This window comes from Cheilinus undulatus, linkage group 3 (genome assembly GCF_018320785.1).
Source record: "Cheilinus undulatus linkage group 3, ASM1832078v1, whole genome shotgun sequence".
NCBI classification, from domain to species: domain Eukaryota; kingdom Metazoa; phylum Chordata; class Actinopteri; order Labriformes; family Labridae; genus Cheilinus; species Cheilinus undulatus.
The window spans coordinates 48,415,982-48,442,197 of NC_054867.1; the positions used below are offsets into that span (position 1 = coordinate 48,415,982).

The window sequence follows — 26,216 nt, forward strand, 5'->3', positions numbered from 1 at the left end:
GCTGAAATGTTAAAAAAAAATGCATTTTAAAGAACGGGATAGCATAATGTTTTATGGTCACTGTTTATCTTGTCAAGGCGTTGCAAGACAACCAGCAATTTCATTTTTTTAAGATTTATTTTGGGCTTTTTGTTCCTTTTTTGTGGAGGAAGTAAAGTGGGAAGAGTAGGAAACTGGGACAGAGAGAGTCAGGAAGGAATTTCTGAAAAGGATCCACTGGTTGGTTTCAAACCCAGGCCAACTGCTTCAAGGACGACAGCTTTCAAGACTTGGGGTGTGGGAACAAGGCCACCATCACTTCAAATAACCAGCAAAAGTTACGGAAGTTGGTTATTTTCTTTTCAAAACTTTCCTGAACCCTTGCACACATTATCTTTTCAAAGCAGTAAGGAAGTAGATCATTAGATTCAGATTACTGAGCTTCAAAGATCGCTTACAGGTGGATTTTGTTGCCAACAGACAAAGGTAGGATTGCTGTTGTCCTTGATGCAAGTCTCAGTGCTAAAATAATCTGAGCTGCTGCTGGTAATACACTGCAACAAGTCAAATCTTTGCAAGTAAGAATAAATTGTCAGGATCTTGCACTCAGATGTGCACACCTAAATTAGCAAAAATTGCTTGCAGTATTTTCAGATATTATTTTACTTGTCTAAAGCAATTCAGGTTTTATTTTTGCTAAATTGATCTTAAAATAATTTTCAGTAAAATGTGGTTCAGAGAAAGCAAATGACTACTTTTACCACAGATTTGCAGAATGCAGCCACTCTAGAAGCATGACATTTGAATTGTTGCAGTGATGACCTAACAACTACTTATCACACACTATATTGCCAAAAGTATTCGCTCACCTGCCTTGACTCTCACATGAACCTAAGTGACATCCCATCCGTAATCCACAGGGTTTAATATGATGTCCGTTCACCCTTTGCAGCTATAACAGCTTCAACTCTTCTGGGAAGGTTTTCCACAAGGTTTAGGAGTGTTTTTACAGGATTCTTCACATTCTTCCAAAAATGCATTTGTGAGGTCACACAGTGATGTTGGACGAGAAGGCCTGGCTCTCAGTCTCCGCTCTAATTCATCCCAAAGGTGTTCTATCAGATTGAGGTCAGGACTCTGTGCAGGCCAGTCAAGTTCATCCACACCAAACTCTTTCATCCATGTCTTTATGGACCTTGCTTTGTGCACTGGTGCACAGTCATGTTGGAACAGGAAGGGGCCATCCCCAAACTGTTCCCATAAAGTTGGGAGCATGGAATTGTCCAAAATCTCTTGGTTGGTATGCTGAAGCATTCAGAGTTCCTTTCACTGGAACTAAGGGGCCAAGCCCAGCTCCTGAAAAACAAGCCCACACCATAATCCCCCCTCCACCAAACTTTACACTTGGCACAATGCAGTCAGACAAGTACTGTTCTCCTGGCAACCGCCAAACCCAGACTCATCCATCAGATTGCCAGATGGAGAAGCACGATTCATCACTCCAGAGAATGCGTCTCCACTGCTCTAGAGTCCAGTGGTGGCGTGCTTTACACCACTGCATCCGACGCTTTGCATTGCACTTGGTGATGTATGGCTTGGATGCCGCTGCTCAGCCATGGAAACCCATTTCATGAAGCTCTCTACACACTGTTCTTGAGCTAATCTGAAGGCCACATGAAGTTTGGAGGCCAGTAGCGATTGACTCTGCAGAAAGTTGACAACCTCTGCGCACTATGCACCTCAGCATCCACTGACCCCGTTCTGTCATTTTATGTGGCTGAGTTGCTGTCATTCCCAATCGTTTCCACTTTGTCATAAGACCACTGACAGTTGACTGTGGAATATTTCGGAGCAAGGAAATTTCACATCTGGACTTGTTGCACAGGTGGCATCCTATCACAGTACCACGCTGGAATTCCCAGAGCTTCTGAGAGCAACCCATTCTTTCACAAATGTTTGTAGAAACAGTCTGCATGCCTAGGGGCTTGATTTTATACACCTGTGGTCATGGAACTGACTGGAGCACCTGATTTCAATTATTTGGATGTGTGAGTGAATACTTTAGGCAAAATAGTGTACATAAGATGTGCTTCAATCATCCATCAGACATTTTACATAAAATGTGTCTTCTAAGTACTGAAACATGTACTAAACCAATAGGAATGGATTTTCTGGTTCCTGGAAACATCTCAGGTCAGAGAATGAGATATTGTCAGGAAGTCATAAACCCTGCCCAGCATGGACTGAATCAGATTTCTATATGAATGTTGACCTACAGGAGGAGCATTCCTCCATTCTCGTAATGGCATGTCTGCACTGATGTTGCAAAAGTCAATATGATGTTAACAGCAGCACAGGAGGCTGGAGATGCAGTTACATGTTGTGAACATGGACGTGAAACTGTGCCAGTGCCTTGAAGGGGAAATATTTCTTTCTATGTACCCATTCATGCAGCGCACCATCATGTATGATACACTGAAGAGTTTCTGTTTGCTCCTCGTTGACACTGGATGTCTGGGGAGCGTCGATTGTTCACAACCTTCTGTGTACAAGCGCTGTAGTAAATAAATGTGCATGCATAAAACATGAAAAAAATGAAAATCCTGCAGAAACTCAGAGGAAAAAGATGTATGCTTCAACTTTGTGACGTGGATTACAGCCAAATATTAATTCTGCTCTCGACCACCATGCAGGGATTAAGAGTTTCCACAAGAGGAACACATCCTGCTGGCAGTGACAACACAAACAATGCTAGTCACCAACTACCGGTATATTAGTAGGAGTTTCATCCCAGAATGCAATAGTGTGAGTATCATTTTCTGTTGACATCAAAGTGTGTTGAAGAAAATACAAAAGTATAAAAGTTCAACAGAGAGATGAGAGTTGAATCACTGACCAACGGCTGTCTCTCTCTATGGGGAAAAGAGTCTGCTTTAAGACAGAGCTGCACACGCGAAGAGATGAAACCTTGATCTTGTTAGAAGACACACAAACAAACACACACAGGGAGATTGTGTATGGTTATGAATCCGATGTGGTTTAAGACATCAAGTCTAAAAAAGAATGCAACTTCAGGGACACTTTACAATGAGGTAAAGTAAAACTGGCATTTTAAATGGGTAGAAAAATGAGTACTTTAGTGCTGGTTAAAGAGAAAACAAATGAGTAAGTGCTAATAAACTACACCAACATTAACATAAGTACAAGGTCACAAATGAGTAACATACAGCTAGTTAACTATCTTATACTTAAACTAGGCATGACGGACTGACTGAATAACAAACTATACAAAAAAAAATGGGCTTACCAAGGACAGAATGAAGGAATGACTGCTAGTCAACCGCCTTTCAAAATATGCATGGATACTAGCTAATGATTGAGTTACTAACTTAGTTAACCTTAAAGTTAACCAGGGAAGAAGTGAGTGACTAACTTCTAGCTGGCCCATGCAAAACTATATCATTATCTTGAGTTACCTACAGCTGATTAACCAGGGAAGGAAAGAGTAATAACAGCAGGTTAACCAGAGAAAGATTAAGCAGCTTGCTACAAGTTAACAAGGGAGCAAATAAGTAACCAACAAACTGCACATAATCTGGCAGAGTTACTAACATATGGACAAGTATAGCTTAGTTAACCAGGTAAAGAATGAGTTGCTAACAGCAGGTTTAAAGGTATGAAATGAATGAGTAACTAGCCGCGGGTTATTTTTAACATATGAACGAATGAACAACTAACTTCTAGTTAGGCAGGGAAGAACTGAGAGACTCACAGCTACTTTAAGTAAGCCAAACCAAGCTGTGCTGGTTTACTTTTACCTCACCAGTTTGACAGTGCCACCGAGAATGGTCCTGCTCTGGAGCAGGGCCAAAGGGAGCCAGTCCCACCTTCAAGCATGCAAAGCAATTCGAAGGGTGCAATTTACTGAGGGGAAATAGCTTTTGTTTTTTTCTCTGATATTACGCCCTTGAGCACAGGGGGGAAAAGGGTACTGATTACCGAGGCCCACAGGAGGGGCCTGCAATGAAAAGTATATTTTCTGGTATTTTTTCTTAGTAATTAGTGTCATCATTGAATCAAAAGTGACTAATTAAATCAGCTAAAAGACTAAAATTTTTATCAAATATAGAGAAATAAAATTCTGGAGGCCTCCTGCTCTTCCCTCAGAAATGTCCAAATGTTGTAGTCCAGCACTGCAAAATAATGGAAAGTAAGTTTGATTCAACCAGTGTAAAAATACTGCTCATAAATAGTGAAATTATGGTTCAAAAAAACATTGAAATGCATAGATATTTGTAAAACTGATGCAAGATTTGTTGCTTGGCTAGCCAGTTAAAGGAGGCACTGTGTAATATTCTTTCTGGGTGCCCAAAACCCCTAGCTACGCCCCTGATTATGCCCTCTGATGATACATTTTCAGCCCACTGTGAGATACCATTTATCCTGGACAAACTACAACCATGCAACAGCGGTGGTCTAATGTCGGCATTCGCTGTCCAACTGAAACATAAAAGACACATGACCAAAACTCCAGATTTTATGTACTCGTACTACAGTCCGATAGTCATGCACAGCCTATGCTCTCACACTGATGGGTGAAATCAGGATGGACCAAGCGCAGTGTCAGGAATATAATTTTCTCTGCGCCTACTGGTAACAAAAGTTTGAACCAATTCCCCTTCTTAATGATAAATCAGTTCAAGACTTTATAAAAATAAAATGCCGTCGAAGTTTAGACCATTTTGCCCATGACAGGGTCAGTCTTCAATGTATTGACTGGCGCTAGTAAAGCATGCAGTTCTTATTGTAGAGAACCAAGAGCCGAGTCGTCACTTGTAATGGAAAAGCCCCATAGGTAACAAACACAATACCAGTTGCTAGTTAACCAGGGAAAAATCAGGGTCAAATAACTTAGCTATCTAAACTACCAAAAAATGGGTGTGGTTACTGGACAAAAAATGGATAACTAGCAGCCAGTTAACCAGGGAGAGGATGTTTCTACTAGTTACTAGTTGTAGTTAAACACAGACTGAATGAATGAATGATGGCTAATTAACTCCTAACATTTGCATAGTTACTACATGATGAATCACTTACTAAGTGCTGGTTGACCACTGAATGATCAAGTAACTAACAGCCTGTTAGCAAGGGAATGATTTATTAAGTGGTGGTTAACCAGGAAATGAATGTATAACCATTAGCAAGTTAACTAAGGGAGGATATCGTAACATGCTGCAAGTCAACCACGAACCAAATGAGTAACTAATTGGAAGTTAACCAGGGAAAAATGTATTCCTAACCACTTGCTAGGCTGAATGAATGACTGAATGAATGCAGAACTGATGATTAAAACACTAAAATTTACATAGTTACTGTGTAACTTATGAGTCACAACATACTGGTTACCCAAGGAATAAATAAAGGACTAGCAAGTTATCAGTGGAATGAATGAATGTGTTTACTAATTAACCAAGGATCAATTAAGTAACTAGGTGAACGTTATCAAGGGATAAATCAGAAACTTTAAGCTAATAAACTGCACAAAACTGGCAAAAATACAAGGTAACAAGTGGATAATTAACTGCAAGTTGATAAGGGATTGTATGAATGAATGAATGAATGAATGAATGACTGTTGGTTAACTTACTTTAGAATTTGCATAGTAACTACTGGATGATTTAACAAATAATGACAGGTAAACCAGAGAAAGAACAAGCAACTAAACTTAGTTAACCAAGGATGAAATTAGTTAATAACTGCATGATATCCTGGTATAGTTACTTGGAAGCAAATGAGTTACTAAATTCTGATTAACCAGGGAAAGAATGACTAACTAAGCGGCTAGTTAACTCAGGAATGGCAGCATAACTTACTGCTAGTTATTAAAGGAATAAATGAGCAAATAACTGCTGGATAATCAGGCAATAAAATGGGTAAGCAACAGCATTAACTGGGGACTGGATGAATGTGTAACTGCTGGTTTAATAACTAACACCTTGTGAAGAATGAGTTGCCCACTTCTAGTTAACCCATGAAAAATCTAGCATGGTGACTTGGTCATGAATGAATACCTGACTGCTGCTTTACCAGGAAACTAATGAGGAATTAACTACCTTTATTTAACAAGCAGATATTCAAGTACTCCACATCAGAGCTAAAAAAGCAATTCATTACTTCCAGCTGGTCATTGTCACTCAATACTAAATCATTACCTCATAGGTGCCTGTTCATTAACTACTCATTCATTCCCATGTAAACTAGCAGCAGTTAGTCGGTGCCAGTTTTTGTGTCATATATGGTAAAGTGTTTCCACACCCTCTAAAGAAAAGTGACAATAAAAGTGAGATCACACAGAGTACCACAGCTTGGATCTATGTGTTGAAACAGTAGTGACATCAACAAGCATGCAGCCTGGACATAAGTCACTACAATGCCAATACTTTCCATTGATCTGCTTAGTTCTACCTATCTTTGTGTGTTTACCATGGTGATCAATGTTAACACCTGCATGGAAAATCTCACTCGACTGTAGAATCAATGTAGTGAAGCAGAGTAAACGTAAACATCTCAAATGAGCAGGACCGCATTATTGAAGTCGTCTTGAGTACTCTACACAGTGAGTGCAGCCGAGCAAGAGCACACCCAGAGGCATTTCATCCCCTAACATTATGTTAAGCACAACATGACATAATGATTTCCTATATGGGTCAGCAAAGGTCAAAAACACTTCAAAACAACAGAATCCAGGGCTATCAGTGCGGGTTAATAGGTTAGTTTGTGAGACATGCTGCTCTGATGTTACAGCCAGGAGTCAGCTCTCCCTCTGAAGTCCTTCAAACGGCACAATGTTCCCACCAGTGCAGGCAGTGTGAGCTGAACTCCGGCAGAATGAAAAGAGGCTGCACATACTTTTTCTATAGGCTATTTCTCAGTCAGGGAATCAAGTGCTTGCAGTGCAGTCTCGCAATGCAATGCAAGCTTTTTGATGTATGACACCATGGAGAAACGCATGGCTCTGCAGAACGGACTGTAACGCGGACTATAAGTGAAGACGTGCCGGATCAAAACAGCAAAGGAACATGCTTACACCTCTGCAGCCGGGTCCTTATCTAGTGGAAATGTTTGCTTTGTGCTGTCTTTGTTTAAACTGCAGCAAAACATCCTGAATCTGATCAGTCAGAGAGGCAGCTGCATGTGCAGAGTATAACTCATTTCAAACTAGGGCTGGGCAATATGCTGAGTTTTTAAGATGCATCAATATGTTTTCAAATAAGATATTAGGGAAGGTATAGCAATATAGTTTGTCAGTGTTGCTTTGGAAGAAATAACATGCTAGGCCTAATGCATGGTAAAAGGTTGCCTGTGGCTAGAAGCTACTATATGCTTATTGGCCACAAGAAAATGTAATAAATTTATTAATGTTATTTGATTAACAGTATTTGAAATTTTGAGTCAAAAATTAATTAAATGAATTCCTGTTTGAAACCACAGCTGCAAATATGGGAGTCCTGGACACCAAGAAATTGGTGCTTTTTGTTTTTAAAGGTCGAGAAATGCACAAATAGGCTTGCAAAACTTGTGATTAGCATGGGTTAATCACCAGTTTCAACCACTTTTTGAAAACATGCAAACATATTTACACAATTTAGATGGTCCTCTCCATCTTTTGGTTAAAATTTGACCTTAGATCATAATGATTCTGTATGTTTTCATACCAAAATTTAGGAAAAAATATCAGATATTTCATAATTTCTAAACTATAGTTGTCAAACAGTTGATTTTTCTGATGCAATTAACCTCAGAAGTTCTAAAGTTAATTGCAATTAATCTCCTTTTATGTGTCACAATTTGCATGTAAAACAGCTTTTGCTCCATATTTTATTCCAGTGGCAGCTCATACTAAAGGTAATTAACTTCCTGTTTGACACCACAGCTGCAAACATGGGAGTCCTGGACACCAAAAAATTGGTGATTTATGTTTTAAAGGTTGAGAAATGCACAAATAGGCTTGAAAAACTTGTGATTAGCATGGGTTAATTGCCAGTTCCAACCACTTTTCGAAAATGTGCAAACATATTTACACAATTTAGATGGTTCTCTCCATCTTTTGGTTAAAATTTAACCTTAGATCATAATGTTTCTGTATTTTTTTATCCCAAATTTAGGAAAAAATATCGGATATTTCATAATTTCTAAACTATGGTTGTCAAACAGTTGATTTTTCTGATGCAATTAACCTCAGAAGTTCTAAAGTTAATTGCAATTAATCTCCTTTTATGTGTCACAATTTGCATGTAAAACAGCTTTTGCTCCATATTTTACTCCAGTGGCAGCTCATACTAAAGGTAATTAACTTCCTGTTTGGATACAGGCCTGCTTTTATTTTGAAATCAGGGACTTTGGGTGGATTAAGGGAAAAAGAAACTTGTCATGGATTAAAGGAACAAAAAAAGTGAGTGCAGATGGCTTTTGCTTTGTCCACTGAGCTTTCTGAGTTTTTAAATGTGAAATAAGACTTTAAGCAGCAGTGGTGTAGTTGCAGGCACGGCGGCGCACAGGTTAGCGCTGTTGGTCACAGGTTCACTTCCAGGGCCAGGGCCTTTCTGTGTGGAGTTTGCATGTTCTCCCTGTGCACACGTGGGTTCTCTCCGGGTACTCCTGCTTCCTCCCACCACCAAAAAACATGCTCATTAGGCAAACTGGTGACTCTAAATTGCCCATAGGTGTGAATGCGAGCATGCCTGGTTGTCTGTCTCTATATGTCAGCCCTGCGATCGACTGGGGATGAGTCCAGGGTGTAGACAAAGCGGTATAGAAAATGGATGGATGGATGGTGTGGTTGCAGGAAGATGTTGCAACCGAATTGTGCAGAAAGGGGCATTAAAGGATGCATTCAAGAAAAATGAACGCACTAATTATGGAGCTTAATTGCATTGTGAGTCATGCACTCATGCTGACAGCCCTATTTTCAACACAACTAATAGTATAGGAAATGTTGACAGCAGCTTTATTTGGAAATGTTGCCATTTTTCTATAATTTTGACAGTGTTTAGGAGTTTGTCTGCATGTTTTCAGATTAAAACGGCTCAATATTGGGTGTCAAGGACTTCTGTAATTATTGCCGTGGCATCAGAAAGGTTTCACTGTGGTTTCCATTCTAAGAGATCATATCAGAGTGCTTAAATCTGGCATTGTAAGAACCATTTCTTTGCAGAAACTAGAGCTACATATCGGTGTTCTACTGAAACACATCGAGATATGAATTTGAATCCATCTCACCCAGCCCTATTCCGAATCTGAATTCATTAAAGCAGATCAGTGTGGTGTTTTCATCCTCCAACAGCTCAACGCAGCACTGAGAGAAAACACGCGACACGGATGCCACCGCTGTGCAGAGCAGCTCGCTCTCAAATCAGACATCTGCATAGACCTAAAAAAAAAGACGCACTTTAACGCCTCTCAAGGCGACAACTTTAATATCTGTTGAGTCCAGGCGCAATCTGAGTTGATAAAGCAACCCGAGCTGGACGCAGAGCTGTGCGCTTCGGCGGTTCAGTTGCAGAAGTAAAAGGTGCTGTCATGCGTGTTGCTCGTCATGCAGGGGAATTAAGACTTAGTGCATAACTAGGCCTCCTGCTACCCATCTTTTTGCATGTCCTTTGAGCACGCGGGCATCACGCATTGTGCAGCCTGAACTCAATCCGAACCATTATTCATTGATTTCTCTCCTCCGCGACTTCACGGAGGGGGGAAAGTTGGCATGAAGCGAGCGTGGCACCGATCGCCTCCACCCGGCTGTCCTCTTTAATTGCCAGTTTGTGCCTCGCTGTCGCACATGCATCACTCATTTATTTGACATTTGGGGCTATTGTTAGAGCCCACGCATGGAGCAAAGAGATGCTGCGTGAGCGTATGGAGAAGATATGGCTGTGATGCGGGGGTCAGACTTACCCACGGCTAAATCCAGTAGATCCGCGCACAAGAGCAAGCACAACGAGAAGACGGTCATCTTTCCCATATTTTGTAATAAATCCCAAACTCCATTTGCGTTTACATGCTCTCCGGGTCTCGGCTGTGTAATCCCCGCCATTCCAGAGGTATGCGATTGAAAGGTGCCCCCAAACTATTCATGATGCAGCTCAAGTCTGAGTGGAGAAATCGGAGAAGTTGACAATGAATACGGCATTCAGAGCGGCGAGAATCGTGCATCAGATCACGAAAAATCAAAGACTGTGAGGCTGAAGAAAAAGCCCAGTGTTGTTTTTTTCCCCCCGTGCCAGTTTAAACAAAAGGAGCTGCGGTGAGAACAGAACACAGATAGGCTCTGAAAAAAACGCAGCTTTGGATGAAAATGTGCTCCTCTCTCTCTCTCTCTCTCTCTCTCTCTCTCTCCTCCCGCCCTCCAGACAGACGCACAGTCATTCCCGATCACTCGCTCTTTTATTTCACACAATTTTCCTTAATCCCACCCTGGATTCAGACCACTCTAATTCTGTCCATTAAGCCGATTTATTTCTGTTGGATTTTTGTTTCCTTGTTAAAAAACGGGCTTTTAAAGCTCCTTATGCTCCAGTGTGCCATACAATCTATACCATAAGAGAGGTGAGAGAGGGCAAATCACGCCATCAGAAATCATTTATTGCATAATCAGAGTGTTGATGGAGACTTTGTCTGTACCTTCTAACCTTTTGCAGCTTTATTCAAGAGGCAAACTCTCCTGAGTGTGTACAACGTCCTTGAATTCACTTTATTGTTGCTTTAATCTTACTATATGGTCAGTGGCGCCTCTAGCCGTCATCCACAGGCAGTGGTGGGCTCAGGAAGTGTGAGGGGCAGGGGGGTAAATATTAAAAAGGGGCAGCTGCTGTATGGGATGGGGCACTAGAGCACTGGTGGACTCAGAAGGGGGGAAAGGGGGCGATTGCCCCTCCTGGTACCAAAATGTTCAAAAAATACAGCCAAAGTGCTCTGTGAGTGCCTCTTTGGATAACCAAAAAGGCGTCCATCAAAGTGCCCTCCTAGTGGGCTAAAGGTGACAAAATATCTCATTTGGTACCCTTTAAATTGACAAATTTTAACAAAATGCGATCTTTGATGCCCTCTAAGTGGGTGAAATTTGACAAATGTCGTCTTCTATGCCTCCCTAATGGACAAAATAGAACAAACTGCCTTCTTTGGTGCCCTCTTAATGGGTGAAAATTTGGCAAAACATCCTCTTTCATCTATTCCAAGAGGCCAGAATTTTTCAAAATACCCTTATAGTTATGCTCTAAATGAGCAAAGTTTAACAAAAATGCCCTTTTTGGTACCCTCTACGTTGGTAAATATGACAAATGCTCTCTTTGATGGCTATGTAGTGGAAAAAAAATTCAACAAATTGCCCTCTTTGGTGCCCCCCTTATGGGCAAAATTTAGCAGAACTTCTTTTATCTATTCCCAGGGGCCAGAATCTGGCAAAATACTTTCTTTGATACCCTCTAAATCAGTGGTTCCCAACCTGGGGTCTGGGACCCCAGGGGGGTGCAGAAGATCTCGGGGGGGCACAAGGCTTTGTCTGCTCTGAGGTTGTAAAAATTAGATTTGCAAGCATTGAGTAAAATCATCATAAAGCACTTAATAAACAGTTTATACAATGGTAAGAAAACCCGTGAAGAGCCATTCCTTAGGGTTTATCGATGAAACAATTAAATGGATGTTGATCTTGGGCGGCAATATGACAATATCATGTTTTTGTTAGGGTCTCAGGGGGGCTCAGCTTGTCTTTGACAGAGTAGGGGGGCTCCAAGCAAAAATGGTTGGGAACCACTGCTCTAAATGAGCAAAATTTTTAAAAAATGTCCTCCTTGATGCCATCTAAGTGGGTAAAATTTGGCAATACACCCTCTTTCATCTATTCTCAATGGCCAGCATTTGTCAAAATACCTTCTTTGGTGTCCTCTATATGGGCAAAATTTGATAAATGCCTTCTTTTGTCTATTCCCGGTGGCCAGGATTAAACAATATATCCTCTTTGGTGCCAAAGTTGGCAAAGTTCAACAAGTTGCCGTTTTTGTTGTCATCTAAATGGGCAAGGTTTGACAAATAACCCTCTTTTTTGTTGTCATCTGAATGGGCACAATTTTGGCAGATTGCCCTTTGTATTGCCCACTTAATGTGCAAAACATTCTTTTGGGCCTCAATGGGCAAAATTTGACAAATAACCTGATAGATGCCCACTAAATGGACAAAAAGTGATGGTGGGATTGTTTAGATCTGTAATCAAAGAGATAGGGAATTTTTACCTTTTAAAATGTATTCCACAAAAATACACAAGTGATGACATCTGGAAAATTATCTTTTACCAAAGCTCTTTAACACTGGCATGGAGTTATTATTACCTAAGAACCTCTGATATTTTGCTCTGATAATCTAAGTACACTAACGTGTGGCACATTGGTTTAAGATAAGTCATGTTTGTAACGTTTTCAAATTCACTGACATTTCTGACAGACAACATAGAGGGGTCTCATGAAAGCAGCAATGAAGGACATGCTGTGGATTCTTGTTTTTAAGTTCCAGACAAAAAAGGTTATTTTTGGAATATTGTATTTAACAGGTGACATTTACTTCATGTAACCTGCACATACTGTTAAACACACAATATGTAAAATCCTGCCACCAGGAAGCTCTCAGTCAAAACAATGAGTACAGACCAGCTCTGCCCATCTCGGCTGCCTACGTCTTAATTGAAAACTACAGCTGTTTCTCAAAGCCCAGGAAGGATCCTCAAACAGCCGTTTTCCAAGGATACTACATCATCGACTGCCACTGGAGGACTGTTCCAATCTTGAGGATCCTCGAAATTTTTCCAAGGACTGAGGATGCACATGTGTATCCTCCGCTGCAGGAATTACCCACAATCCAATGTGCATTGTTTTCCTTCCCTTTAAAAAGTAATAAATGGCATAATATCAGGACAAAGCCAGGTCCCAGTGTGCAGTACACTTTTAAATGTCCACCATAACTATGTTGTCATCATTATTTCATATCATCAAAGTAAAGCTGAACGGGTAAAAGTAGCGCCATGAAATATGATTATATGTTCATGTTATTATCATGCAGGGTAAAACTTGTTAGTGCCCCTCCCATTTTAATTTCTGCCGCTGCTGTGTATATGGGCGTGACCCTTTCTATGACGTAATCACGCACACTCACTAGCCTGTTCCAAATGTGTGTTCAAGAGTTGCCAGCGAGGACTCTGGCCTCTCCTCCAAGGGTCCTGACTCAGGAGGATCCTTCCCACGGAGGAAGGATCCTGGACTTTGAGAAACAACTTATGTTCATTCCACTCAAAAGTGCACCTCCTCTGCACCTTCACATGTGGTCAGTGTTAGCTGTGTGCACTGTAGTAAGGTAGTTTTCCTCTGGAATTTTTACTTCACAAGTTAATGACTTGGTCATGCTATTCCTGTGCAGATGGGGTTTAGTCAGAGTGCAGTCAGGGGGATGGAAATGGAGTAGGATTCGACTAGATATCAGTGACCTTATTTGGGTCAAGTGGAAGGTTATCTTAGAGCGCTCTTTGTCACAGTTTGGGGGACGATGCATGTGCAAATGAAACCTAAAACACAAATGCACACCAAATTGAATCCTGGTGGAACCAGTGGCATTTGTAAGGGTTCCTTCATAGAGACTTTTATCCATACACCATGTATGCAACTCAAAGCAGGGAAGACAACATACACTTTTTCCTGAATAACCATGAAACAACATAAAGACCTGTTTGATCCATATGTGCAGCTGTGTAATGGTCCTGATCCGACAGGTTCAAAGCACTCTTCTGCTCCAAATTGGCTGCAATCATTTGTCTGGTGAAGGGTCATCTATCATGCAGACAGGCAAGTGTAGGCTCAAGTACCATGGAGGATTCAACTGGAGATGCTTTTAACACTTCCTCTTTATGTGGAATGAAAGGTAAGCATGCTCTGCAAATAAGACAACATGCTCAGCTGCCCGTAGCTTTGAAATATGATTATGTACAGCAGGTGCTGCTGTTTCAGTTTGGTATGTACAGGAAGCTGCAGCCAAGTTAGTGATAAATATATTCATCATAAGGTTATGCTTTCACATTAAAGCAATGCTGTTGTCTTTGTTAGACTTTCGAAACTTCCTGCTGACATTCATTTTACATGTAATGACTTTGAAATCATCGTCAAATGTAGAATACATGGCAAAATGATAACAATTGTATTATGTTAATGTTACAACTTGGCTCCTGTTAAAAGATCAAGCCTTGTGGTTAGATCAAGATGCAGCCTCCAGTGTTGAAAAATGAAGCCAACAAAGAAGCACAAAACACTTCAGTTCCTGAAGTGTTCACTTGAGTCTGAAAGCAAAATCTGAGGAATCCCTGTTAGGTTGCATATTAACAAGCCCATTTTACAGCAGAAAGAAACCCGGCTCATAGAAAAATATGTTTTATAGCTTATTTTGATTATTTGTTGTATTTTTTATTTTTAAATCAATAAAAACAGCAGCATGGTGTTCTTTGTTGCCCAAAGACTCAAAGACATAACACAGAAGACAAACTCTAAGTTAAGTGTATGTTGGGGGGACAAGTTTAGGAGAGATTGTAGGCTGTGGTGAACAGATGGTGCTTGAGGAATTTTTTAAACACATCCAAGGAGGGAGTATTGTGGATGTTTGCAGTAGGTTGTTCCACAGGATGAGGGTCATAGTCCTGAAGGCTCTGTCTCCAAAGGTACGAAGTTTGGAGGTAGGATTAGTGAGAAGGTCAGTGACTGAGGACCGTAGGCGTCGGGTTGGTGTATATTGATTTATTTATTTTATTTTATTTATTTAACAGGACATAGAACATAGGTTACATAAATTAAAAAATCAGCAGCTTTCAGCAGAAAAACATGTGCACACACTGGTCAAATGTTCCCTAACTCTAGTTTTGAAATCTCCTAAACTAACACAACACTCAAGTTTAAGATGACCCTGTAACTCTGAGCAAGACGATGGAGCAAAAACATTAAAAGCTCTTTGACCAAAGACAGAGTGAGTGCGAGGAACATCATTCATGATGAGTCCATGAGAAAGAAGATTAAAGCTACTGACAGCTTTTGGAGTCAGTAAGGAACAAAGATAAGAAGGTAATTCATGTAAAATAGCCTTATAAAGAAAGATGTACCAATGTTCCATCCTTCTATTGTATAAGGATGACCAACCAAGTTTCTCATATAGAACACAATGATGGGTCTGAAAACCCAGATCAGTGATAAATCGCAAGGCAGCATGGTAGACTGAGTCCAACATTTTCAGCGAGGATGAGGTAGCATGGATGTAAAGAACATCACCATAATCCATTACAGACAAAAATGTTACTTGAATGAGTCTCTTCTTTGCAGCAAAAGAAAAACAGCGTTTGTTTCGATAGAAGAAACCCAATTTCACCCTCAGTTTCTTTACAAGACAATCAATATGATGGTTAAAAGCCAGATTCTCTTCGAACAAAAAGCCAAGGAACTTGTATGTTTCAACACATTCAATTGCCTCATCGTTTAAGGTAAAAATCTGAGCACTGCCTTGGACTTGTGATTTAGACCGTGAGAAGCGCATCATTTTGGTCTTGTTGGCATTAAGAACAAGTCTTAGGTCACAGAGGGTTCTCTGGACAACATTAAAGGCCACCTGTAGTTTGTTGGTTGTACTTTCTAAGGAAGAGGACGATGCGTACATGACTGTATCGTCTGCATAGAAATGAAACTGCCTCAGTAACATTCATACACAACTTGTTTATGTAAATAATAAATAAAATTGGGCCCAATATGGATCCTTGTGGGACACCATTTTGAACATTTAGAAAGCTGGATAACTGACCATCAGCTTTAACACTTTGTCGTCTACCACTTAAATAATTTAAGGAGGTCAGAGAGGTATTGAGGGGCAAGGGTACGAAGGGATTTGAAAGTGAGGAGGAGGATTTTGTATTTGATTCGGAATCTAACTGGGGGCCAGTGGAGGTTGATGAGGTTAGGGGTGATGTGCTGCCAGGGCCAAGTGTGGGTGAGAACCCTGGCAACCAAGTTTTGGATGTATTGGAGCATGTCCAGGGCTAGGTACCCCAGACAGGACTCTGTTACAGTAATCCAGATGGGAGGTGATGAATGCATGTATGGGTTTCTGCCACTGGATGTGTAAGTGATGGTCTGAGTCTGGGCTTGTTCTTGAGGTGGAAAAGGCAGCTTTGGTCATAGATTTGATGAGGGACTAGAAGGATAGGGCAGAGTCCAGGATGACGCTCAGGATTCGGTCCTGGCGAATGTGACTATTGTCCACATAGTTGCTCTCCTGCAATGATGATGATGATGAACATAGATGCCTGAATGGCCAAACTCCACTGACTCTCTGCAGTTGACCTGGTTTGGGTTGGTGTGACAACTTTAAAAATAAAATGGTCATTGCAGAGGAACGGTGAGAACACTTTTGCATGTCATGGACATTGTTGATGTATCAGAGTGAGCTGCTTTATTTGCATAGTGGAGGGCAGTCTGCTGTTGAAATGGCATGCTTTTGCATTTTTATTCCAATGAAAATCATTTTTGAGAATCTAGCGTGTGTGGATGGGATTATTTGCAAAACAGAGGAGGAAAACCTCAGTTTCCAAATATACCAGCCTAAATTTGGTCTAGGCATTTCCATTTGGGATTGCACTGGACAAGCTATCAAAAACTGCTCTTTCAGATTAAAGTCCCATGCTTATGTGACCTGGTTCTTTTCCCTGACTGCCATTCTGAGGGAGATTTTAAGCCTTCCATTAGAAGTGAACACACTTTTATACTACTTAAAGACAATGAGCTAGAGAACAATGTTTAGAAAGGACACATTAAATGAACTTTAAGCTGCATATTAAGACACTTTGAGCCACGGGTAGTAATGGAAAAAAATGGGATCAGAACAGGGAAACCACTCTAGTTGATGGAATGTCACTTGTATGATTTAATTATGGGAAAATGGCCGTGAATGACTGTCTCTAACCACATTTTCTTCAGAATTTCACTGAAAATCAGGACGTCTTTTCTAAGTACAGGTTGGGCACAATTTAAATATCAGTCCATTAAAATTACCCCCAAAATGTATCCTTAAAAAATGACTTTTTATAAAGAATTCCAATTCCAGCACCACTGCAGCCACAATGATGGATGGATTCAGACTTTAAATTGAGTTAAATTTTGTACTTTCCATCATTCTAGTCGCCTTTTCACAAGAAGAGTTCAAGTATTGTCAAGACTCGCCAAACTTTGACAGGAGCTTCAGGCTATGTCATTTTAATCAGCATCACCTTAGCAAGGCTAGCCCTGGCTCGGTGCTCTCTTTTGCTCTGAAATGATGTTTGCAGCACTATAAACCTTTTGTGAAATGGTCCTCAGGGTTCTCTTTCAAAGTCAGGGCAATAAGTTATTCAGGAAGACAGCCACCAGCATGCCAAATCCATTCTCCCAAAAAATATGAATTCAGTTGAATAAAGCCATTGCTTTCCCATTTTCAGCAAAGCCGACTCAATATATCAAGGCTGTAAACTTGTATTGATCTCAGCAGCGGTGACCCAGTAAGGCTTTTTACCTATACAGGAACCTGGGGAAAGCAGTTTTCTGGCAGGAAGCGATTTGGTGGACCATACTCTCTGCTCATTATTAGAAACTTTGTCATGCAGTGCGACAACACCCAGCTGAATAATAAGTTGAATGAGCTTGTGCTCAAAAGACAACAGCGTGAAAAGGAAAAGGTGTCACGAATATAAAGCTGAGACTCTCAAGAATGCATGTAGCTGCAGTGCTGGAGCCTCTCTCACTGCAGACAGAGAGGAGAGGAAGCTTCCTTGGTTAAGGTCTGCAGTGCTAATGCACCATCGCACATCTCTAGAGGGCAGTGTCAACAACAATTTATTGGGCTAACATAGCTGAACGTGTTCCTGTCAATATGGCGTCCAAACCACTAACACAGACGGGTCCTCAGTCTTTTAAGAGTGCACTGTTTCATGTGCTTACTCTTCTCTTTGTTCCATGGGCACAAATCAATAAGCTTCAAAATGTTTTCAAGCTTTTTATTAAGGATCTGAAGGATTGGGAGGGAAAGGGACCCTGACAAGTGGATAAAACAGACTCCATCACCGTGAGGATAACTCTTTCTCCTCTCGTTCCTGTTGTCTTTTCATTTATTCTCACACCAATCCATCCAGCTATTTGTGGCCAGAACTCAGACGGCCTCTCTGCTATCAGAGACGGATTTGGGTTTGTCATTTATTTGTGGCTTCTGGGTGGAACATCATTTTCTAGTCATCACCAAGCATACTCAGTGGCTTGCTGGGTAGCACCTTGTATAATAACAGTGTCTTTTAAGTAAAGCACAAATAATCACACAAACTGGTTAATTAAATGTGCTGCCATGCAGCAGTGGGCTCAGGGTGTTTGAGGGACAGGGGCAAAAATGATAAAAAGGGCACCTGCTGTATGTGGTGGGTCACCAGCACACAAAAACTTTTCATTATACTGAAGTTTCATATGAACTCGCTCTGCTGCCTTCTTCAGAAGTGTCACGTGATGTTGCAGTGACGTGTCTGGTCAACTGACTTATACAGGTTTTCTTGGCGCTGTCTTCATACTTGAAGCAGTAGGATGACAGCGCCTTCTGCAGTCTGACTTCTTCAGAACTGTATCCCAGATGTGAGAAAGTTGGTACGCCCCCTCATCCCGATTTACAGTCTGGCGGGCGCGTTTTTGGATCTCGATGGCCTCCCTGATCCAGCGATGTATTTGTTTCTCTCTGTGCCTTTGGCCTTTGCCTTATCCCAATCCATGAGATGGTTCTTCCTCTTGCAGTGGTCTGAGGTTGCGGACTTAAGCTGTTCCTGTTGGGCTTGTCGCTTTGTGGCTCGGATGCATGACCAGACACGTCTGAAGAAGGCAGCAGAGCGCAGCCAAAACTGTCAAGGTACGAAAACAATAGAGGTCTGTTCATATGAAACTTCAGTGTAATCTAATCGGAAAACCTAATGAAAACATTTTCATGCATTTATGGTAAGGCTGTCAAAAGATTAAAATCTCTAATTGCACTTAGAGATAACTGCACTTTGAAATTCTACTAAGGCAGGGGTGTCCAAACTTTTTCCGTTCTGGGCCACATGCAGAGATAAATAAGGATGGTGGGGCCACTTTCATACACCTCACCTTGAGGATATGAAGTTAGTAGGCAAATAACTAATCATTTTAAGGAGTTTGAGGTGGTGAATCAGATTTCAGGGGCTCTGGTCAGCTATTGATTTGACTGTCTCTATCCCTGGAACATCATTGGTGCTGCTGCTTGCTGTCATGATCTATCAGGTTGTTATAGTTCAAGGTATTTTTATTATTTTGGTTGCCAATATATTTACCATTTATGATGTTGTTTCAATTTAGCCATGTACAAAAAAAAAAAAAAAACAGTAACAAATTAATCTTTTCAAAATGTTTGTTTACAGAATTAGCATGGTAGCATTGCTTTGTACAGAAACTAAGAAGAATAATGTAGTCTAGTACAAGCTATGTGGACCATATTTCATTTAATTTCTAGAATTTGTTGAGGGCCAGTCAAAAATGGCTCATGGGCCTCATTTGGCCCCTGGGCCATAGTTTGGACACCCCTGCACTAAAGGCTGCACAGTGGTGCAGGAGTTAGAGCTGTTCCCTCACAGCAAGAAGGTGGTCCAGCATGCATAGGTTCTCTCCTGGAACTCCGACTTCCTCCCACCATCACCTGCTCATGGGGTTAAGTGATAATTTTAAATAGGGGGTACGTGTGAGTGTGAGTGCCTGTTTTTTGTCTCTATATGTCAGCCCTGTGATTGACTGGCTACCAGTCTAGGGTGTGCTTAAAATTTCTTTTAAGCACCCCTTAAAAGGCCTCAACACTTGACTTATTATTAGTTATAGAGCATTTATCGGGACCTATTGTCTGGCTTTCTCTCTCTCTTTTTCCTTGCTTTCCTTGAAAGTCCCTCTGCCAACCATTTCCTGACCTTTAAAGAGATCTAACCCTTTTTTATAGTAATAGTCTAAGCAAGTTTATGAGTTGGTATGTAATTGTCTATATGTAAGGGTGAGAACATGGACAAAATGTTGTAAAACATGTCCATTAATGCATTTTTCTTCTTAGCCCCCTCTACATGTACCTAAGAAAAAGCAAAGCCCCCCAGGACCCAAGTGAGAAGAAAAAGTGACAAACTGCCACCAAAAATCAATAGAGAATTTTATTGTTTCACTGATAAAACTCTAAAAAAGGCTTATGCATGCTTTTCTCATCAAAAGACCTTCACATAAAGTACTTAACTGATATTTCATGGTTTAAGTCAATATTTGCTAAGCTAATTTTGGCAGCCTCAGAGCAGACAAACCCTCCCTAAGATCTTTGGTGTTTTAGTAAAACAGAAATGTGGTATATAAGATCTAGAAATATATAGTCTCTTTCTTTTTTTCAGGCTGTTCATGTTTTCAAAATAAGACAGGAGACAAGCCATAGAACAGAAAGTAATATCATAGGATGGTACATTTCTTAATTGATTTAATCATTTGTTTTGAAAAGCATTTGCGTTCCATTTTTGTCCACATTTTATACCCCAGCTTTTTGAGAATTTAGGTATTACATTTATGTCATGCAGCAACCTTATTAAAAAAAAAGTAACATACAGTGCTCATTAAATGTTAAAAAATGTCTGATATACTGCTGGTAAAGAGTGTGACCCTTTCCTCGACACAGATGCATGTTTGCAGTCACATGTGCATTTATGTCCTCAGGCCACATGCTAAGCTTGATCGCTACATTAGGTGGATATACAGCATCAATGAAATACCTACATCTTTTGACCTGCAGCTATATTTATGATCATGTTTAATGTGTGACAAACCTACAGGAGGATTTTCCAATTTTTTTTTTTTTTTTTTTTTTTTTTGCATGAAGAAAAACTGACATCAGACACCTGAAAATTGCAATTCAAATAGTTTGGGACAGCTGCACATATGCGCCACAGCCTAACAAATATTAGCTGCTCTGTGTTTTGCTCCGCCACACCTGGTGCCTCTGATAGAAAATCAAGTAGGAGCATGTGTCAGTACCATGGATAGCTCCACATCACGGATCAAAAATAAAGTTTATGCGGATTTTACCCAGCTGATTTTGAGGTTTGTCTTCCTCAATTTTGAAAACTGGTGTGACTCCACAGATTGGTTTGGCCCAATCCAGCTTTTTTTGTACTGAAGATCATCAGGTGCTTTTCTGAGGCAGAGTGGTTATTAAAAAAAGGAAAAAAAAAGATCTTCTTTGCCTTTTCCAATTCAAAACTTCTATCACTCCACTTATTTTTCAAAATTGTGTCTGACCATCTGAAAGGTTTTGTGCCTTGGATAGCCATTATAGTACTTCTTTTGACTTTCTCTGGATCCCTTCCTTCGTAAATGCTCATCCACTGTGGATTAAAAGCAACATTTGACCGCTGAGGCGGCTCAATGGGCACAATAAACGACAACAAAAAAGAAAAAGCTGTATTTACCGTGAGTGGAGTGCAGTGGGATTCTTGAAAGTCAGCGCATCAATGATGGTGAGCGACCCAGACAGATCCTGCTTCCTGAGCAGTCTAAAGATCAGCACCTTGGACAGCAGCCGTGGCACACTCCTGTACAGAGAGCAGCACAAAGGAAGACAAGAGGAGGAGAAATATGAACAAACATCAACTGATGCCTCCTTTGGAAAACCTAGCATGAGCACTGGACTACTGGTTGTTACACAATGCACAGAATAACAAAGCATAAATTATATTTGACTGAGCTAATGTTAAAATAGCACAGTCTCTCACCATTAGCACACAGTATGCCCCTAGGAGTTGATGTTATTCTACCCACATTTCTAGGGAGCCCAGAGGCTGAAACTGGACTTCTTCTAGGCAAAGCTTCTTTTTCCATGTGGCATTCATGTCTACAATCTAAACACTGTCAATTCTTTGTCCATAAAATTGCATAGCAGTGCCTGGGAATCAGTTCAGCAGCAGAATATCAGTCACACAGCTGCTGCATTCACACTCACTCCAGCAGAAAGAGCCTGAAAAATGAACCAATTTCAAAGTGATTTACTCACAATGAAGTGGAATAAAGTTTGCAGACATTATAACCTGCTTTGTCAGGTCTGTTGTAGAGATTTGTATCTTTCTTGGAGCTAATGGGCTCTCATGGCTTATAGATCAACTTGTGTGGATGACCTGCCGCTGTGAACTAGGCCGACTCCAACTGCTAACACTATGTTAACCTTACAACTGTGGTACTATTATAAATGTTACGGTAATTTTTTTTTTTTTTTGTTTCATTTTTAAGCAAGATTTCTTTTTTTTTTTCTTGTAAAAAACCCTATCTGGGTTTTTCATTTAAACTTGACATGTCTGATTTAAAAGACAGGCTCTGATCTAACTAAATACCTAAATACTTGAATTTTTAAACAGGTTCAATACTTAAATTGTTTAGCATGCACAAACGTGCATCAGGAGGAGCAAAGTTCTGTCTTGAGAGAGGCATGTGTTTTATTTTTGTGTCATTCAGTGTGAGTTTTAGATTAATCAGATTAATCAGAGCTGACTGGAAACCATGTAGCAACTTAAAAAACTAGAGTGTTGAAATCTCAGAGTTAAACATTACAGAACTGATTGAACTCCAAAAGTTTAGGTTAACTCATTCTGAGTTAAATGGCCCTTCAGTGTTGGATAAAATTTACAGTGTTAATCTACCTCTGTAGAGGGTGGGTTGATCTAAAGCGATTTCCCATCATGGACTTGGGCAGAGTGTTGTTATATGTTTTAAATGTGTTAATCTGTGTTTTATATTTTTCTTGTTGGACAGTGATCACTTCTGGGATCACTTTGCTCATGTTTCTGGTGGATTGTTGATGTTTTTGTTATATTTGACACTTTTTCACCAAGGGTGAAGTTATCCACTGAGTTAGTGACCTCCCCTCTGTAGTAAAAGGTCGAGTAACGTGAAGGGTAGTGAGCTAAGTCTTAATCGAAAGTTGTCCTTAGCTCTGCCTGTGTTGATTTTCTTTATTGTTGTCAGAGAAGGCTGTATTTTTTACCTCCTCCAAGGAGGTTGTGTGATCAGGTAGGTTTGTTCGTTTGTTTGTTCGTTTGTTTGTTAGCAACATAACTCAAAAAGTTATGGATGGATTTTCATGAAATTTTCAGGAAATGTCAGAAATGGCATAGGGAAGAACTGATTAGATTTTGGGACTGATCCGGATCACCATCTGGATCCAGGGATTTTTGAAAGGATTCTGTACTATTGGGAGATAGGGCTAATGGCAGAGGTCTGCGCTGTTACCACTTTTGGCCAGGAGATGGCAGACATGAGTAACTTATTTAAAGTTTTGGAGTTTATAGAGTTTGAAAGACGCACGCCCGGTCGAGGAGACGAGTTGGAGCGTAACAGAGAGAAAGACAGTGAATTGTAGCGAGAAGACTCACCATACTGGGAGGAATAGAGGAATATTCACCCTCTGCCATGACTTTAAGTCATCAGGTGAGACCATGGGTGCTTCTGCCATGACTTTCATACGTAGCGAAGCCAATGCATTGCCTCGCCGTGTCTCCACCCCACCGGGGAGGGAGTAATCACCGTCTGGATCCAAGAATGTTTTAAAAGGATTCTTCACTATTGGGAGATAGGGCTAATGACGGAGGTCTGTTCTCTGAGTGCTTTTCTAGTTTAATAAGTCTTCAAGTCATGTTGGCAATCTAAAGTATGCAAAGTGAATTGTAATGTGTCCAAAATGTTGTAATGTTACCCAAAGTAACGGAAAATAACACAATGTTCTGTTGGAAGGATACTTAACTGTGTAAAAAAGCAACACTGTGAGTGGTAAAAATTTGCTATGATGGTTAGAATATTAACACTTTCCAAAGTGTACATTTAACCTGGAACCTCTGAGAATTATATAAAATCAGAAGAAGTATGAAATTTAATACTATTGGAGTTGAATTAACACTGGTGATTTTGCTGCACAGTTGTGAGAGAGCTTGGCTGTATGAAGGTGCATAAGAATATTAATATGTATCATCAGCATAACATTGATTTTCACAATTTTCATTTGTTTCAGTAATGTCATGAAAAAAGAAGTGGTCCAAAGTGAGTGCCCTGAGGTGCCCCTGCATGTAGCATTTACAAGCTAATACCTTAAGACAGGCCTATTCAACTAGTGGCCCAGGGGCCACATGTGGCCCAGAACCAACCCCCAAGTGGCCCAGCCTGTGGTCATGCCAGAAATGCAGAGGGCAACCTGTTTCACAAGTTTTCATGAATTCCAACAGTATTTCTGACAGTGAATGCAACACTCCGCGTAGCCTAGCAACAATCTACCTACAACGCACCGAGTTGTTTTGAAGCGTGGCTAGTGAATCTGACAGAAGTAGCCCCAAGATACCAAGTATAAAACAACTGTAGCTGTGGTCAAAGATGTGGTCAAAACTATTATTTACAGAAATTCATTTTATTTTTTTCATTCTGTTTATTTTATCTTTATTAAAGTGAAAAAAAAAAAAAACATTAACTCAGGTTGTGTTCAAACACAGCTCTGTTGTTGTGTTTATATGCCCTTTTTGATGTGCTTTTGTCATGTTGCCAAATTTAAAAGGGAGACTATGAATAAAAAGTGCATATTTGTCCTCACATTGACCGGTGTTGGTTCAAAATTTGACATTACCACCTGCTTACTGAGTGCCGAACATGTCTGGCCCAGCTACATTTCTTGATTTCGAAGTTTGGCCCAGTTGAATTTGTAATTGAACAGCCCTGCCTTAAGACAAAGGGAAGACATCATATTTGATAAATATTTGATAAATAACTGACGAGAACTACATATTTTTTACCTCTATCAACTGAACTGATAACATTGCCTTTAAAAAGGGTTGCTGCAGAAATTGTTCTATATCTGGGTCTAAATCCTGATTGAATCTGGTCAGGGCTTTGCTGGGTACCCCAGACAGGAAACTGTTGATGGCAATATTTCCCAAAGTGTGGGCAGTGGCCTCCAGGTGGGCCCAGGAGGTGCTGCAGGTGGGTCATGAGAAGTCATTTACAAAAACACTAGGTTAAACATTACAAAAAACATTATTCTAAATCACTAGCTTCCCAATAATACTAATTTATCAGAGCCTTGCAAATCACTAACATTACCAGGAAAGAGTTAGGAAACTAACAAAGGATGGTGAAAGAACTAATATTAGAAAAACAATGTGACCTTGTAGATGCCTGATTAAAAAAAATGGTGGCTTGTTAATTGTACTTGGCAACTCATTGAAATGCCGTGAAAATCTTTCCTAGTAAAGTTAATGTTTCTGAAAACTTTGTGTTTGTATTAAAATTCTCTGAGAAATATATATACAGAGGTAAATACTCTGAATCCCATGTTAATGGTTGTTAGAGTCTTTGTGGGCTAAAGAAGATGTTTGTTTTTAAATTGGGCCGTGACATACTGTTGTTTGGGATGGACTGGTATGGAGAGATGAGATAGTTTTTAAGGCAGAAAAGGCAGATTTAGGAACAGATTTGATGTGGGAGCATGGGGATCTCCAACATTCCTGAGTAGCACTTTGGGGGATAAAACCATTAGCTTTCTTAAATTGCTTTCAGTTTTCATTGTCAAGTTTCTATTAATATCACCACAGTCTGTGTATTTTTCATGTAAACTTATTACTGCACCTTTAACTGCCATTGTCAGTATCACTCGGCGTCATTCTGTTATGATTGTAGTTTCTAATGCTAGTATTAGAATGATAAGTCTAAAATCAAACATACCTATCACTGCTAAATCTACATGTATTGTTACCATTATTATTAGCATCGTAGTTATATAGACAAAACAGGACAAATTTAGGGACTCTGTCATTCATTGGTCTCTCTTACTCATTATTGCTCTGTTCGTCTCTACCCGTCTCTCTCTTTCTGCATCTCTCTCCCCACTCACACCATCAGCACAGCTTTAGCAGATGGCTGTTCAACAAGTCTGGTTTTATTGGAAATTTCCTCCTGGTTAAATCAAGTTTTTTCCTGGCCACTGTAACTTTGCCAAGTGTTGCTTAGTGATGAGCCGTGGTGGATTAATGTTGGCTCTTTAGAAATGATAAAAAAACAAAGAGGCCAGCCTGGGCCTGCTCTGTTTGTAGTGTTGCGATAATATTAGTTATA

General features: G+C 40.3%; 1 protein-coding gene across 3 annotated transcripts in view; it reads right to left on the reverse strand.

Annotated features, from left to right (window-relative positions):
- igsf21a (immunoglobin superfamily, member 21a) overlaps window positions 1-26,216 on the reverse strand; it is a 521,040-nt gene that overhangs the window by 488,833 nt on the left and 5,991 nt on the right. For 2 of the 3 annotated variants that reach the window (XM_041783288.1, XM_041783287.1), the window contains exon 1: window positions 9,931-10,118. In XM_041783288.1, the coding sequence (XP_041639222.1) occupies window positions 9,931-10,069 (139 nt within the window). In that variant the 5' untranslated portion in view covers window positions 10,070-10,118. Of the gene's footprint in view, window positions 1-9,930; window positions 10,119-21,544; window positions 21,668-26,216 lie in introns of those variants that run through there. The other variant, XM_041783290.1, reaches the window with a different exon arrangement.